General features: G+C 34.5%; 1 protein-coding gene across 1 annotated transcript in view; it reads right to left on the bottom strand.

Annotated features, from left to right (window-relative positions):
• The window catches only part of LOC142622079 (calcium-transporting ATPase 10, plasma membrane-type), a 102,491-nt gene that overhangs the window by 771 nt on the left and 86,898 nt on the right, over window positions 1-14,822 (bottom strand). The window contains exons 19-39 of the mRNA XM_075795508.1: window positions 14,231-14,314; window positions 14,070-14,152; window positions 13,867-13,975; window positions 13,696-13,751; window positions 13,459-13,501; window positions 13,267-13,350; window positions 12,751-12,888; window positions 12,596-12,661; window positions 12,408-12,506; window positions 8,946-9,053; window positions 6,134-6,304; window positions 5,038-5,097; window positions 4,261-4,425; window positions 3,984-4,100; window positions 3,131-3,229; window positions 2,199-2,336; window positions 2,014-2,114; window positions 1,567-1,612; window positions 1,302-1,436; window positions 288-395; window positions 116-207 (exon numbers count right to left, since the gene is read on the bottom strand). Of these exons, the coding sequence (XP_075651623.1) occupies window positions 116-207; window positions 288-395; window positions 1,302-1,436; window positions 1,567-1,612; window positions 2,014-2,114; window positions 2,199-2,336; window positions 3,131-3,229; window positions 3,984-4,100; window positions 4,261-4,425; window positions 5,038-5,097; window positions 6,134-6,304; window positions 8,946-9,053; window positions 12,408-12,506; window positions 12,596-12,661; window positions 12,751-12,888; window positions 13,267-13,350; window positions 13,459-13,501; window positions 13,696-13,751; window positions 13,867-13,975; window positions 14,070-14,152; window positions 14,231-14,314 (2,102 nt within the window). The remainder of the gene's footprint in view (window positions 1-115; window positions 208-287; window positions 396-1,301; window positions 1,437-1,566; window positions 1,613-2,013; window positions 2,115-2,198; window positions 2,337-3,130; window positions 3,230-3,983; window positions 4,101-4,260; window positions 4,426-5,037; window positions 5,098-6,133; window positions 6,305-8,945; window positions 9,054-12,407; window positions 12,507-12,595; window positions 12,662-12,750; window positions 12,889-13,266; window positions 13,351-13,458; window positions 13,502-13,695; window positions 13,752-13,866; window positions 13,976-14,069; window positions 14,153-14,230; window positions 14,315-14,822) is intronic.

Here is a 14,822-nt window from a genome sequence, read left to right as displayed (position 1 = left end):
CATCTAGAAAAAAGAGATTCACTTTGAAGACAAAAGTTCCAAACAAAGTTGAGATGCAAGATGCTCAAAAACATTTACAACGCCTTAAAACTACTTGATATAATTACCAACTGACCTTATGATACCAATAATGACAGAGATCAGCCACTGAGACCAATTCAACCTTACTGTTGAGGCAAACTTCCCAAGAAACTCGATGATAAGAACCTAAACAACAGCAAGAAGTGTGAGGTCCAAACAAGATCCATAAAGCCAAAGGCACATAAAAAATGCTGTACAAGTCTCACCTGAAGCACAACTGTTACTCCCACTATCCCCATGAAAAGATAGTTTTTAGTAATTCCTTTGAACACGTTAAATTCATCTGGCTTTCGAGCATTAAATTCATTGAAAATCTGCAGTTGGAATAATTAATTGAAAACACTTAATAGCTAACAAATATCACTCATGATATACCAATTTCCTAGCCAAATGAGATCAGCTTGGCTGGTTAACTTTATGGACACAAATGAATCACGCATTGGAAACTAGCAGACAAACAATAATGAATGGCAGTTGGGATATTTTTATTTGCCAATTAAAATTGATAAATAATTGGATCACGAATGAAGTTAGCAGCACCAGTGTGCCATCCCCACCCTAAGAAGATTTCATAATCCTGACAAGTGCAAGTGTTCCCGTAACACACACAAGCACACCACTTTTTTCTTTTTCACTTTTTAAAACAAAATTATGAACACACAGCCCCAGGACTGGGTAGTCTGTGGCTACAACTGCTGATTTTTAGCATGTGTAATGAGATAAACAGAGATAGAGATATCAACAAAAAGTAAAGGAATTACATGGGCAAACTTATTCCTTAGAAACAGAAGATTTTTATATATATATATATTTTTAAAATTTTTAACTCTCACACACACAGCTGATCACTCCTAGTGAAGAAGCATGAAAGAATTTGATAGGCATGATGATCAAGAGCTTCACTAAGACAGCTTTAAACTAGTTTTCTTGTCATGTGTGTAGAACTGGAATAAAGCCAGACTGAAATCATTTCATTTTAATTTTCTAAGAGGCTAAATCAAGTGGCCTGAGGAAGCCGTGCATGTCAAAGTAGCCTATATATATATATAGTAAACCAATTTAACAGAATTCTGAGAATGTGGCTATAGAACCTTCTGTGAAATAATGTTTAAAAGAGATAAATATGCCCCAAAGAATATCCAGGCAAATAGTCAAAGTCAAAGAAAGAAGCTTAAATAACTTAAACTTCATTTCTTTAAATTGAACAAGTCAAAAATTACCTGACAAAGTACAAAGGCATTGAATATCAAAGTATTCTTCACTTTGTTGGCATTGGCGATTCCGGCACCCTCTAACTTCAGTATACTTCTACCTTGGAAATTGAGGACAAGCAGAACGATCACTTGATATAGAGCCTGCAATTTCCAAAACAACATTAACAATGACCATTAACATGACAGACAACTGAAAGACCGTTTATGAACTTAAATTCCCTCAACAGTAACATAGTACTGGTCACAAAAGAAACAAACAAAACACATGTACCTGTATCAGCAAGTTCCTCCACATGATATTTGTTATAAGAGGTTCTCTGAAAAATGGACAATAATTCATATAAGCATCAAAGAAACAGATATACAATAATTTGATTATTTTCAATGAAGAACACAAAATACAAGTCATGCCAGCCAATAAAAATTTAAAAAGATTTGAATAACCTGGGTAAAGATGATAAAAAAACAGAAAACAGAGAATGCACAACCTGGTTGGTCCCTCTAAAAAATTGGTCCATAATGCCAATAAGAATACAATTTACCATCATAAAGTTCCTTTCAACAGGGGATAAACTATAAAGTAAATGACAAAACTTTAAAATCATTTTCCAATCCCATGGAAAGCATTGCATCACACTAACATGGAATAAAACAATAGGCAACTTTTTTTCAAAAAACCAGAATAAAAATTACAGCTCCCATGACCCAAAATTATTACCTTCGACCAACTGGGGGCCTGTCCATCAGGTGATCAGTTGGTGGTTCAGTAGCCAATGCTAGAGCTCCAAGAGTATCCATGATAAGATTAACCCAGAGAAGCTATACAACAAGCAACAAATGTTATGCCATCAGCATGGAGCACATACATCCATGCACAGAGAGAGAGAGAGAGAGAGAGAGAACCTGCACAGCATTTAGTGGGACATCCCCAGAGGAAACCGCTGCCACAACATTTATAATCAGGGCTGCTACATTTACTGTAAGTTGAAACTGAATGAATTTTTGAATATTTGCATATACAGATCGACCCCATCTGACAACCTACATTACAACAACAACAATGAAGCCTTAGTCCCAAAATTTTGGGGTCAAAAATAAAAATTATTAAACATTTTGCATTTCAAAATTAAAAAAATGACATTGTGGCCAGGATGATCCTAAAGACAAGCTCATGAATTAATGGGTACGAAGTCTAATTCAATTGTGTCATTTAGTGTGCATTTGGCTCCAAATTAAAGAGCCAACTTATTTTACTATTTAGTTTATTTTTGCTACTATTCATGGGTCTCACTGCACTTTTTGATATTATTCATGAGTCCCACTATATTATTTCAGCTAACTTTTACTTTTATTTACAGTACTTTTAACAAAAAAATTTTAGTTTCAGCAAAATAAGCGGATTTCAAACAGACCCTTAACAGGGAATAATAGAATCTTATGTTCATAACAAAACCCTCAAAGAGCAGAAAGTCGAATCAAATAATCATGAACATAAACTAACATGACACATTAAAAGCTGCAATGACCAAGGACAAATCTCTTTCGAGATAATATCTACATTTTTAAGTAATTCAACTAAGCAAAATATTATATATTCATTCCAGTCCTTGCAACTATGGACCATTATTCCTAATCCTCTCTTGTTCTTTTACCTGTCTGGCCCAGCAACAGAAAACATAATGAAAGCAGTAGTCACATTTTACAACAAACGGAAGTTACAGAGAATTATCTTGAAGAAAGCATTTTACAAGTTTTCAAGAGCAAAGTTATGCATATAATTATGAGGGAAACAAAACAGAGAAGAAATAAGAAGGCACATATACGACAAAGCTAACCTTCACAACAGTAGCAAAATTGTCATCCAAGATAACGATATCCGAGCTCTCTTTAGCAACCTCTGTCCCTGAAATACCCATTGCAAGACCGATATCTGCCTAAACTCCAGAATAATATAATACCAATCAACACTAAGAAGACAGATTTTTTTTAGACCATTTAATGTCAAATAAATTTCAAAATCTAAAGGCAAAAACAGGGCTACAACAAGTAGCCAGTACAAATTGTACAATGAAAACCATTATTGCATGTGTGAAACAGAGACCTGGATCCACAATTAGTTTGTTTCACCCGCAAAGCCAAAGGATCCATTATATTGCTCTTGGGAGAAAAGCACATTTAAACAGGGGATTCTCAAAAATGAGAATCACCTAAGTAGATTGTCTCAAATGGTATTTGCCACAGCATCCAGACATCTATAATCAAATAGATTAAATTATAACGTTCACCATTATCATGCCGACTTTGTAAACAACACTTGTTCTTTTTTTAAAAAATCTATAGTTGGGGGTGAGGATATGAAGCTGGATGTCTCCATTGGAAAAACAAGGAGGTGCCAATTGAGCTATGAGGTGGCAAATTTATAAAGAATACTACCAGTAGTAGTAACAACAGTAAGACATGGCCAGACATAATAAGACTCCATAAAATGACCCGAAGAAGACAAGAAGAATACGAAGAAATAGGAGATGCTGGAGCCTCGTTAGTGCCATGCCCAGTTACAGCAACATGTCCCCTCTTTCTCAATACTACCAGTAATAGTAACAACAGTAAGACACGGACAGACATAAGACTCCATAAAACAACATGAAGAAGACAAGAAGAATAGGAAGAAATAGGACATGCTGTTACCTCATGTAGAGCAGGAGCATCATTAGTGCCATCCCCAGTTACAGCAACAACGTGTCCCCTCTTTCTCAATGCTTGCACAAGCAGAAGCTTGTCATTGGGAGAAGATCGCCCCATCACCTATACATTGGACAATACAGTTAATGTTTCTACCATGTTGGCCACAATAAATATATTTTTTTGGATAATTAAAAATATATAAATAAATAAAAATTTAATTAGGGGACATATACACAATAAATAAATAAATCAAAGATAAAACAAATGTAGCAGATCATACAGATATCTGATCGACAATTTCTTCTCTGCGCAATTCTGGTAAATCACGAAATACTCTTCCTTCAATGAGAGTTGGCTCAGTAACATTGTCATCTGAACCTAGTATTCCACATTCAAGAGCTATTGCTTTCGCAGTTTGAATATTGTCACCAGTAACCATGCGCACCTATGCATAGGAAAAAAAGATACTCCTTTTAATAATCTATATAAAATTTACAAAAGTACTTTTTGGGTCCGTTTGGATAGAACTTATTGCTGAAAACTGAGAACACTGTAGCAAAATAATTTTTAAATGTGTGAATAGTACCGTGGGACCCATTTTTAATAAAAAAAATTCTGTAAAGTGAAGTTTGTGGGTCCCATGAACAGTACAGGGGACCCACAAATGTGCTGAAAGTCAACAAAATGTGGCTACTGTTTATGCACAGTACATGACAGTAGCCTTGTCCCCCCTGACCCGTGCTGCAGCAGCAGAAGAAAAAGAAAAAAAAAGAAAAAAAAGAGAAAACTCAGACGCAGAAAACGCAGAAAACACTGTATCCAAACGCCCTCTCTCTCTCTCCCCACACACACACACACACACAGTGCATACCATCATGATCATATTACTATCAATAAAATAATTAAACTAAAAAAAGCACGAGAGAGAGAGGGGGGGGGGGGCTTTACCTCACACAAACTCTATGATAAGCTATTTTAGTGTAAATCACATGATTAATGACAGAAACAGGTCTTCAACATTACATGCAACTAAAAACTTTAGTACAGAAAAAAATACCTTAATGCCAGCATTTTGGCATAGCTGCACAGCATCTTTGACACCAGGTCGACAAGGATCCTGCATTGCATTGTCCACATAAAATAAAGCCCTCGTATAGGAATTGACTTTCAAAAAGTTGACGCTATCAGTAACAAACTTCAAGTAAAACCTTCTTAAAACATTTTAGATGATGCCCTTAAGAGACAAGCCCTCTTTAATAGAAAAAACTAAGAAACAAGATAGTTATTAGACTTTGTGAATAATCAACTGCTGCAACAAAATACTTATCAAAAAGAAAATGAATACTACAAAAATAATGCAGACTAATTATACAAAATACTGAAATGAATTTATGTAAGCATTTTTTAGAGATATTTTAAGAACATTTTCCATGCCAGGAGTGCAAAGCACAGTAAGGAAAGGGGTATTACAGCAAAATGGCATAGAATCTCAACCAATATTCCCCTTCATAGAAGGACAATGCTTTCCTCATTTCATACAAGACCTATTAAGTTAAAGGAAATTTTTATAAGACTGCTATACGACCAGGTATGCTCTATGGTACTGAATGTGGAGCTACTAAGAAGCAACATATTCAAAAAATGAGTGTAATTGAAACGGGATTGTTAATATGGATAAGTGGAATTACACAGAAAGATAGGATCCAAAATGAGAAAATCCACTTAAAAATAGGCATAGCCCCTATTGATGAAAAGATCATAATCTCACTTGAGATGGTTTGGTCATGATCAAAGAAGAGCGACTAATGCAACAGTTAAAAAAAGTGAATTGATGCAAGTTGAGTGAACGAAAAAAAAGTAGAGGAGACCCAAAACAACATCCGTATAAGTAATACAAGAGGACATGTCTAGTAAAGGAGAGTATGAATTCAGATAGAATAGAATGGAGGAATAGAATACATGTGGCCAACCCTAGCTAACCCTAAAAATTTGGGATTAAGACTTGTTTTTGAAGTTGTTGTATTTTGTACACACTAGTTAGGACCCGAACCAACAATTTACCCTCAATCCAATTCTTAAAGGGGAAGGAGAGGTGCCAATTGAGTTAGAGCTTATCAATGAGAAGAATGTAAACCATAAATGGAAATATATACCTTTATGCCCACAATAGCCAGCAATACAAGGTCATCATCAGGTAAGGCCCACTGAGCTAGTTGCTCTTCAGTAGATGGAACCTTTTCCACTTCATATAATCGATATGCAAAGGCAACACAGCGCAAACTACCAGAAGCCATATCTCCAATAGCTTTCTTAAAAAACATCGCCTGCAAACCGAGAGAAATTTCTCCTAAGCAATAAAGTTACAACAGAAACTTGAAAAATACTTGTACTAATTGTGGTGTGATCATAAAATACCTATTAAGTCTACGGTATTGCATGTTGGACTATTAAGAACTAGCATGTTCATAAAATAAGCATAGTTAATGACAACGTTAAGGTAGGGATGTGAAAATGCAAAAGAAAGGACATGAAATAAACAATTTTTTTTAAAAAAAAAGATAGATCCTATTGATTAAAAGATAAAATAAATTCACATGAGGTGGTTTGGTCGTGTGCAAAAGGAGAGAGATTGATGCAACAGTGTGGAGTGATTTATTTCAAGTCAAGAGAACGATAATGTGTAGTGGAAGACTTACAATAAGATTAGTAGAAAAAAAAAATGATATATTAACTAAGGAAGTGAGAGTATGATTTTGGATAGTATAGAATGGTGGAGAGAACATGGGGCTGACCCATATTAATATGTGACGGATCCATAACCAAAAATTTGGGCCAAGACTTGGTTCTCATCATTGCTCTTGATATACACCTTATGAGAAGCAAACCTGAAACTGCATCTCTTGAAATTTTTTAAACAAAATAACATTTTTTGCAAGATTTAAAAATGAGTTAGGCTCAAATTACACCACGTTTATTCTTGTTAGTATCAGATGAGTTTTTGGATTGATCCACCGTTGAATTAGATTGATCCTGTCAATAACTATTTCGTTTATAAAATGTTTTAAGTTCTAGTATTTTGTATTCTACATATAAGTTTATTAACAAATACTAATCAGTAACCAAGTAATCAAATGGTGGACTTTTCAAAAAAAAAATCTAACAAAAAGTTATTAGTGTTAAAACACTAAAGAAATAACACTAGATAAAACTTGAACTTACCAATAAATAATTTTTATATCCAAATAATATCAAAACTGTAAAGGATAAAAAGGAAAAGGAAAAGGAAAAGGAAAGAGAACTTTTGTGCCGCCATTGTGGATTGGTGCATTATGTGAGATGGCTTATCGGTTATCGGTTATCGGTTATGAGAGATTGGTGCATTATGTGAGATGGCTTATGTGAGATGGCTTATCGGTTATGGAGCTTTGTCTTTAGAACTTTTGGCTTGTCTTGGGTTATACCTAGATCGATCCCAGATTTGCTTTTTGGCTGGTGGAATTGGTTGGGGGAAACACTCATCTCAGATTTGGAATTTAGTTCCATTGGGCATCCTATGGTGTGTTTGGAATGAGCGGAATCAGAGGACTTTGAGGATTTGGATAGCTCCAGTGATCAATTGCTTGCTTCTTTTAGTGGAACTCTTTTTGATTGGTCTCGGGCGTGGGGACTCATGTCTAGTGATTTCCTCCCTTCTTTTCTTTGCTCCATTTTTCTCTTATAATTTCTTTGTTGTTTGGTTTTCTCTTTTGTTTCTCTGTTTTCTTCTTGTATTTTCTAGGTTTGCTCTATGTTTTTCATGCATAGAGTAGCCTTTCGTCTATATATCATTCTTACTTATCAAAAAAAAAGAAAAAAGGAAAGAGAATGACAACGAAAACAATCCATGATATTGTTGTTGAGCACTTCAGCTAAGGTGTGCTTTTTGAAGGTTGAATGTTGTATTCATTTAAATAGTTAATTATCTTTCTTTTTAAAGCAAGTTTTTGAAACTTTTATATTTTATATTTTTTAAAATTACTTGGATACTAAAGCTAAAAATTGAATTAGTATTGGGTATGTTATCTCTTTATTATACAATATTAAATTTTGTAAGGACGTGGTGTAAAACCTATGTTTTACCCTTCCAATCCTAACATGCCACATCATCTTATTACATATTTAGGAATAAGTACAACTACACCCAATTAATTCTAATACCTATATATAAATACAATCAAATTGGGAGTTTATTGAGATGTTATTAAGTGCGGTAGGATGCATTGAATTTTAAGTAAAATGCTAATATGACAAACTCTTATTGGAAGGTGTAAAACTTAGGTTTTACACCCCACCCTTCCCAAATTCGGACTCTTTTTATACATAAGTATTAGATATGTTTTTTTTTTGATAAGTAACGATAAAAATATATTAGAGAAGAACACAGCCCCGTACATAGGAAATGTACTAAAGAGGCAAAAACATCAAGAAATCAAATTACAATGATCCAGCAAAACAGGAAGGGGAAGACAAGAAAAAGATGGTAAAACTAAACACCATTCCAGAAGAGTAAAAAAGAAAAAAGACTTAATCTCAAGAAAAAAGACTTAATCTCAAGACTTAATCTCAAGACTTAATCTCAAGATGGTAAAACTAAACACCATAACAAGCATCAAAGGTTAATAACATATCTAATACATAAGTATTAGATATGTTATTAACCTTTGATGCTTGTTATTTATGTTTTGGACCTATTAGTAACAATAAATATACAATCATAAAAATATATATATAAATATATAAAAACCCTAAAAAGACATGTTAATCAATTCAATAATTAACATATTTTCACCATATCATATCCTAATTTTTAAAAAATTAACATATCACCATATCCATATCATATTGGACATAGATAGAGCATTCATATCAATGCTTCATAAACTATGACACAAACTGTAAATCTAGGAAAGTAATTACGCATCCAACCTTATTTTCATCCATTGCAACTAACTGACCCACTGCATCAATATACTGTGTGCATGATGCTAAAACTATTTCAGCAGCCCCTTTCCAGTGAATATGAATTTGAGAGTCCTGTAAACAAAGAAAAGAAAATGATAGTCATTAGTAATAACATTTTGTCATATATGCAAAACACAGTATCAGTAGATTAATCCTGATATTACACACAATGATTATTGAATTCCACTGAAACTTGTTTTGGACCAAGATGCTGGTTTCATGGCGAACATCAGATCATAGATAAAGAATTTACGTTTTTCCATAATAAATAAGTAAAGCTTTGAAGTCTTCTTTATTGACAGCACTTTGATATCCTAATTGCTCATTAGAATTATTCTACGTATAAATATCAAAACATGCAATAGGCAAAAAGGAATCATGAATTTTTTTTTAATGGAGGTGGATGAATCTATTAGTAGGTTGTATACACACACGCATATCATGTAAATCATAGGGTAAACAAAATTTGTCAAGCAATGGTAGATGTCCATTCCTACAGGGAGCACAGTGTGAAGCAATCACTACCTTAGGAAAAAACAATGAAACAATCACTACTTTAAGAGAAGAGGGTTGGGGGGGGTGGCGAGGGGGAACAATAATGTTTAGCAAAAGGTGACATGTGATGTCAAGGGAACTACCTAGTGAAACTGCACTAAAATTTATTTAAATTGAGAATACATTTAAAAATAGTATTGCTGAGAATATTGTACTAAAAAAGAGTACTGTTTCTGTTTTGTCTTTTTAATTCCATTTGTCAGCAGGGAGGTTACGAGGTAGAGTATTAATTATGTTGAAAATTTGGGGGCGCTGTGTCGTTCCTTGAAATCATTATATCGAGTGTTGTTTCGCTATACCTTGTGGCTGTCATCGTAATTGACCATATAAATTAACTAGTTAAAATACAACATTGTTAAATAAAATTCAAATTAACTTAACAAAAAAGTTTAAAATTCTTGCCACTGAATGAAATTCTTAATTCTCTAGGACTCTACTGGTAAAAGTATCTTTTCTTTACTTTCTACACAATTCCTTGAGCTTTTTTTTTTTTAAGGGGAATCTGACATCATTATTAACAAATAAATAAACGGTCATACAAAGTGCAGAATTCTACAGGGCTGTGAGTGATGGTTGGTAGACAGCCTTACCCCAGATTTTTGGAATCTGATCTCAGTAACATCAATAAAAAAATTTACCTCTTTAAAAAAATAAAAATAAAAATTAGCAGATTACCATATTTACCAGCTATATCTGAGATTTTGTTTCTTCAGATATCAATAATACAAATGGTGTGGAAGAGAGAATAACATTGGTAATAACTACAGGTTTCAACTTTTTTACTGACACACACAGTTCCATAACCAGCCATTAAATTCCCAAGATCCTTTGGTTTGTTATGCCTAATTTAAATCTAAATAGGGGTAATTACTGTAAATCCACTTGTGGTTAGGCCCATTTTAATAGTGCCTACCCGTAGTTTGAACTTTGTCACTTTACCTACTTGAGGTTGCCTCCGTTAGGACTCCTTCACCCACCTCAACTTCTCACCGTTAGAAACAGGTAATATAAAAAAATAAAAATAAAAAAAACATAAAGATAAAGATCTAAAAATTAGGATTTAATAAAGATTGACATCCCCAATTCCAACCTCGAACTCCAGAAACTCAAAGAAAAAAGTGTAGCAAGGAGAAAGAAGAGAATCATTCAAGGATCCAAGAAATCACTGTTATAAATTTCAAGCAGTTATCCCGCGATGTCAAAATTTCAGATACAAATTCTAATGGTCTGTTCTACAATAGACCTTATCTGAATATCAATTTCCCACCTAATGTCTGTCCACTGAAGCCACCGAAAGATTCTTTCTAAGATAAAGAATAGAAATGACATTAACATCCTGCCTCGATAGTACACATGAAACGAAAATAGCACCTGGGAGTGAAAAAAAATTAGAAATTACTAAACTTTGGGTCGGGAGATTCTAATGACCAACTGCTTAACCAGAAGACAATGAACTTCCACCAACCACCCCCCCCCCCCAACTCCGAGCCAGATAAGAATGTTGACAATAGATATGGGGAATCCATAGCGCCACCATTTTACTGAGAGGGGCATAGTTGGCACCACAGAAAACAGGAGTTGACCCAAAGACATAGTGGGTAAAGCCACCCATGAGGTTCGAAAAGAAGGCGAGGACCATGGCTCCAAAGCATGGTAGAGTTCCAGATTATGATGGGTGCTCTCAAAATCTCAATAATTTTTTTTTTTCTTTTTGGTTTGCACTATGAAATTTAAGAGATTCCAGAAAGACCCATTTGCCAAAAACACCAATTTATTTACTTATACTTCCGAAACACAAAAGAAAAAAAATTACAGAGGAGACGAACTTTCCAGATCAATGATGGGTTGCAGAGAGATTGAAAGAAAGTGATGAATAGAAGGAATTCAAGCCCAACCCAGTGGATAAAATGGCCTCCACCAATTTCGCTTGAGGGAATCCAGCAAGTAGGTCACGTTCTATTGGAAACAAACAAGGCTTCGAAAAGCAATACATGAAAACAACAAGCACCATTTCTGGTGTTTGAATCTGTACGTACGAATCTGTGGGTATGAACCATGTGTTGGTGAAGGTGAATCTGTGTGTGTATGTTCATGTGGATTTGGCCTTGTTTGTGATTGTGGTTGTATTGGTTTTCTGGTCAGTGTACAAGTCATAATGTTAATATAAACACATCATATCCATTTCTGGGTTTTGATTTTAGTGTTCTAAGGTCAAAGTTTAAAAACTTTCACAATTTTTTCCAATACCACTTTTTGATCTTAATTTTTCTGGTTTTGTTTTGTTTTTTTTTTTTTTTTTGTTTATAACGGTGAGAAGTTGAGTTACAGAGTCCTAACAGAAGCAACCCCAGGTAGGCAAAGTGATAAAGTTCAAACCACAGGTAGGCACTATTAAAATGGGCCTTAACCAGAAGTGAGTTTACTCCAATGACCCAACTAGATATCTTGATAGAAAAACTCTCTATTCATTTCATAGTATTTTTTTTCCCACTTGCAGATTTAATTTGTGCCTAAATCTACTTATCAATGAAAAATTTGTGCCTAAATCTCTGTATTCCAATCAACAATCGACATGGGCAATCTGCCAAGAGTCTTGTAGCAAAGTGGCAATGTTTGGTCTCCTTTATGTGGGAAACCAAGCTTCAAATCCCCCTTCCCTCGCTTGCTGTAAAAATTTAATTATTTAAAAAAAAAAAAGATCCAACATATGCCATCAACAGGCAGCAATACATGTGTTGCATAGTTTGTGTAGTCTTGGGCAAGATTCACAATATTAAGAACTGAAAATAGAAAATATATAAGCAAGTATCATTTATTCCAGTTGCTGCCATGATTGAATAATATTTAAAGAAGAATAAGCCTTCACATTACCAATTGTAGTGCAACGCCTCCTCGTTTTTTATCGGAGTTGAACGGGAAGACATGAATGACTGAAGATTCAGATCTGATGGCCTCAAAATTCATCCCCAGCTGTGAAGAAAAAAAACAGTCACTTATAGTACTACTAAAAAATCAATTTACCAGAGAAGTGGCAAAAGTCATATAATTAGAGAACAAACCTTCACTCCCCAATTAAGAATAGCCTTTTCTGTTGGTGAACCAGAAAGCTCTATATCTCCACCACCCTGCAGGAGAGCAGTGACATCATTATCATACTAAGCATAGATTTTCTGCTTAAGTTTTCGCAGAATTATTTACTAAGAAAAAAGCACACCTCAGACCCATACACACTGCCATTAGTGTTTTGTGCAATGCCTTCAATGAGTAAAGAGTATAGCAAGGAAGGCAACTCCGACTTGTTCTCAGGAGAATCAATCTTTTTCCCGCCAACGTAAGCCTCAACAACAGTCATCTATCAATAAAAGATAATATCACAATTAGTAAACATAAATAGAAGAAAAAGGACAATTGACTAAACCCCAACCATCCCCCTCCCACACCCTGCACAACCCAAAAAAAAAAAAAAAAACCTCAAGGCAAGCTTTTTGTCCCAAAACACCCAGCTGCATTCACAATAGTGTCTTACTACCACAGCCATGAATCAATAAATTCCATATCTCTTTCTTTTCATTTTATTTTTCTTCTTTTTTTTTTTTTGGGGGGGGGGGGGGGGGGGATGGGATTGTTGATATTTCAATCCTAAGTGACCACCAAGTCAAAGCCTACCAACATAAGGAACTTCTCTTCTGAACAGCATAAGATTAAATCAAGCAACTGCTTAAAAATCTACCTGATTCAAAGTTAAGGTTCCAGTCTTATCACTGCATATAGTTGTGGCAGAGCCCATGGTTTCACAGGCAGAAAGCCTTCGTACCTGCATTATGACTTTTGTTATACAAATATATTTACTTTCACACAGCATGCGTATGCGCGTACTAAAAAACTAATGTAAGCACAAGCGTCAAAAACTGTCATTACATACCAAGGCCTTATCCGCCATCATTTTTCGCATAGAATAGGCAAGACTGTATCATAGTCAAAGAAAACAATTATTAGGTAATGACAAAATATGAGACAAATAGAGAAATAAACACATTAGAATAACATATAATATTAGATATACATATTTTTTAACTACAGTAATTACAGAAAAGATATTTGCCAAAAAATACGGAAAGAATTACAAAATTTCATCATATATAAAGCTAGGGAAACTCACGTTAAGGTAACGGCTAAAGGAAGCCCTTCAGGCACTGCAACCACTACAATGGTGACCTACAATATTTCAACATAGGTAAATTTATCAACATGTTTTTTATAGTGATAAATTTCTCCACATTAAAATATGCGCATAAACAAACAAAACATCAACCAAAAAATATATACATACAGCAACGGTAACAATTTTAATGGCGCCATCTATGGCAGGACTAAGTTTCGTCTTGCCAGCTGTAAACAGAACGTTTCCATTTGCATCTTTGGTATGGCCAGTAAAATATCTGCATACATTTTATTTGTCAACCACAGCAATTAATTATGAGAGAGAGAGAGAGAGAGAGAGAGAGAGAGATCATTCCCAATATTTTGAGTTACCTGACCAGAAGGACAATCAGGACACAAACAGCTACTGTAAGTCCAACCATACCAATTAAAGTAGCAACTCCATTTAGACGTACCTATAACATGTAATTTGCAAGTTAACATAACATGCAAAGAATGGACTTACTCAAAAACATCAAGATAAAATAGCTGACCTGCAATGGAGTCTCCTCACCAGTGTCTTCTGAAATACTAGCCATGAGCATACCCCACTCAGTATTAATCCCAACACTAGTTACCTTTAAAAAAAATGTGCATGCAAGTTGGTGAAAATAAAAGAGTGACAAGCAAATAAGATTTGCAAATAGTACAACTTGATATTTTTCTGTAATAAAGACCGTAATAAAGAACGGTGATGAGATTTTCTTATGAGACGCACACATATAATTAGAAAAAGAAGACAAAAAAAAGGTTTTAAGACTCTCATCATTACAAGCTGTCTCATTAGTATGCTGTTTGTCATGACTGATATGCTCTAGACATTAGTAATATAGAGAAACTTCAGTAATAATAGATATAAGGTGTAGTAATAAGCTGATGCTTATCAATTAGACATGCTCTTCACTATTAATGGCATGTGATTAAGTAGATATACTATTAGTCAGTTAGGACGTAGTTAGAGCTGTTAGTTACAGTTGTAGGAGCTTGTAGCAGTTACTTAAGATCAGAAGGGACAGATTGTAACTCATCAATGAAAAAACACACAAGTTCTTCTCTTTCTTGTTCTCTATTCTCTCCAATTCCTTT

This window comes from Castanea sativa, chromosome 1, assembly GCF_040712315.1.
Source record: "Castanea sativa cultivar Marrone di Chiusa Pesio chromosome 1, ASM4071231v1".
Lineage (NCBI taxonomy): Eukaryota > Viridiplantae > Streptophyta > Magnoliopsida > Fagales > Fagaceae > Castanea > Castanea sativa.
This window is presented reverse-complemented; position numbering and strand designations above follow the sequence as displayed.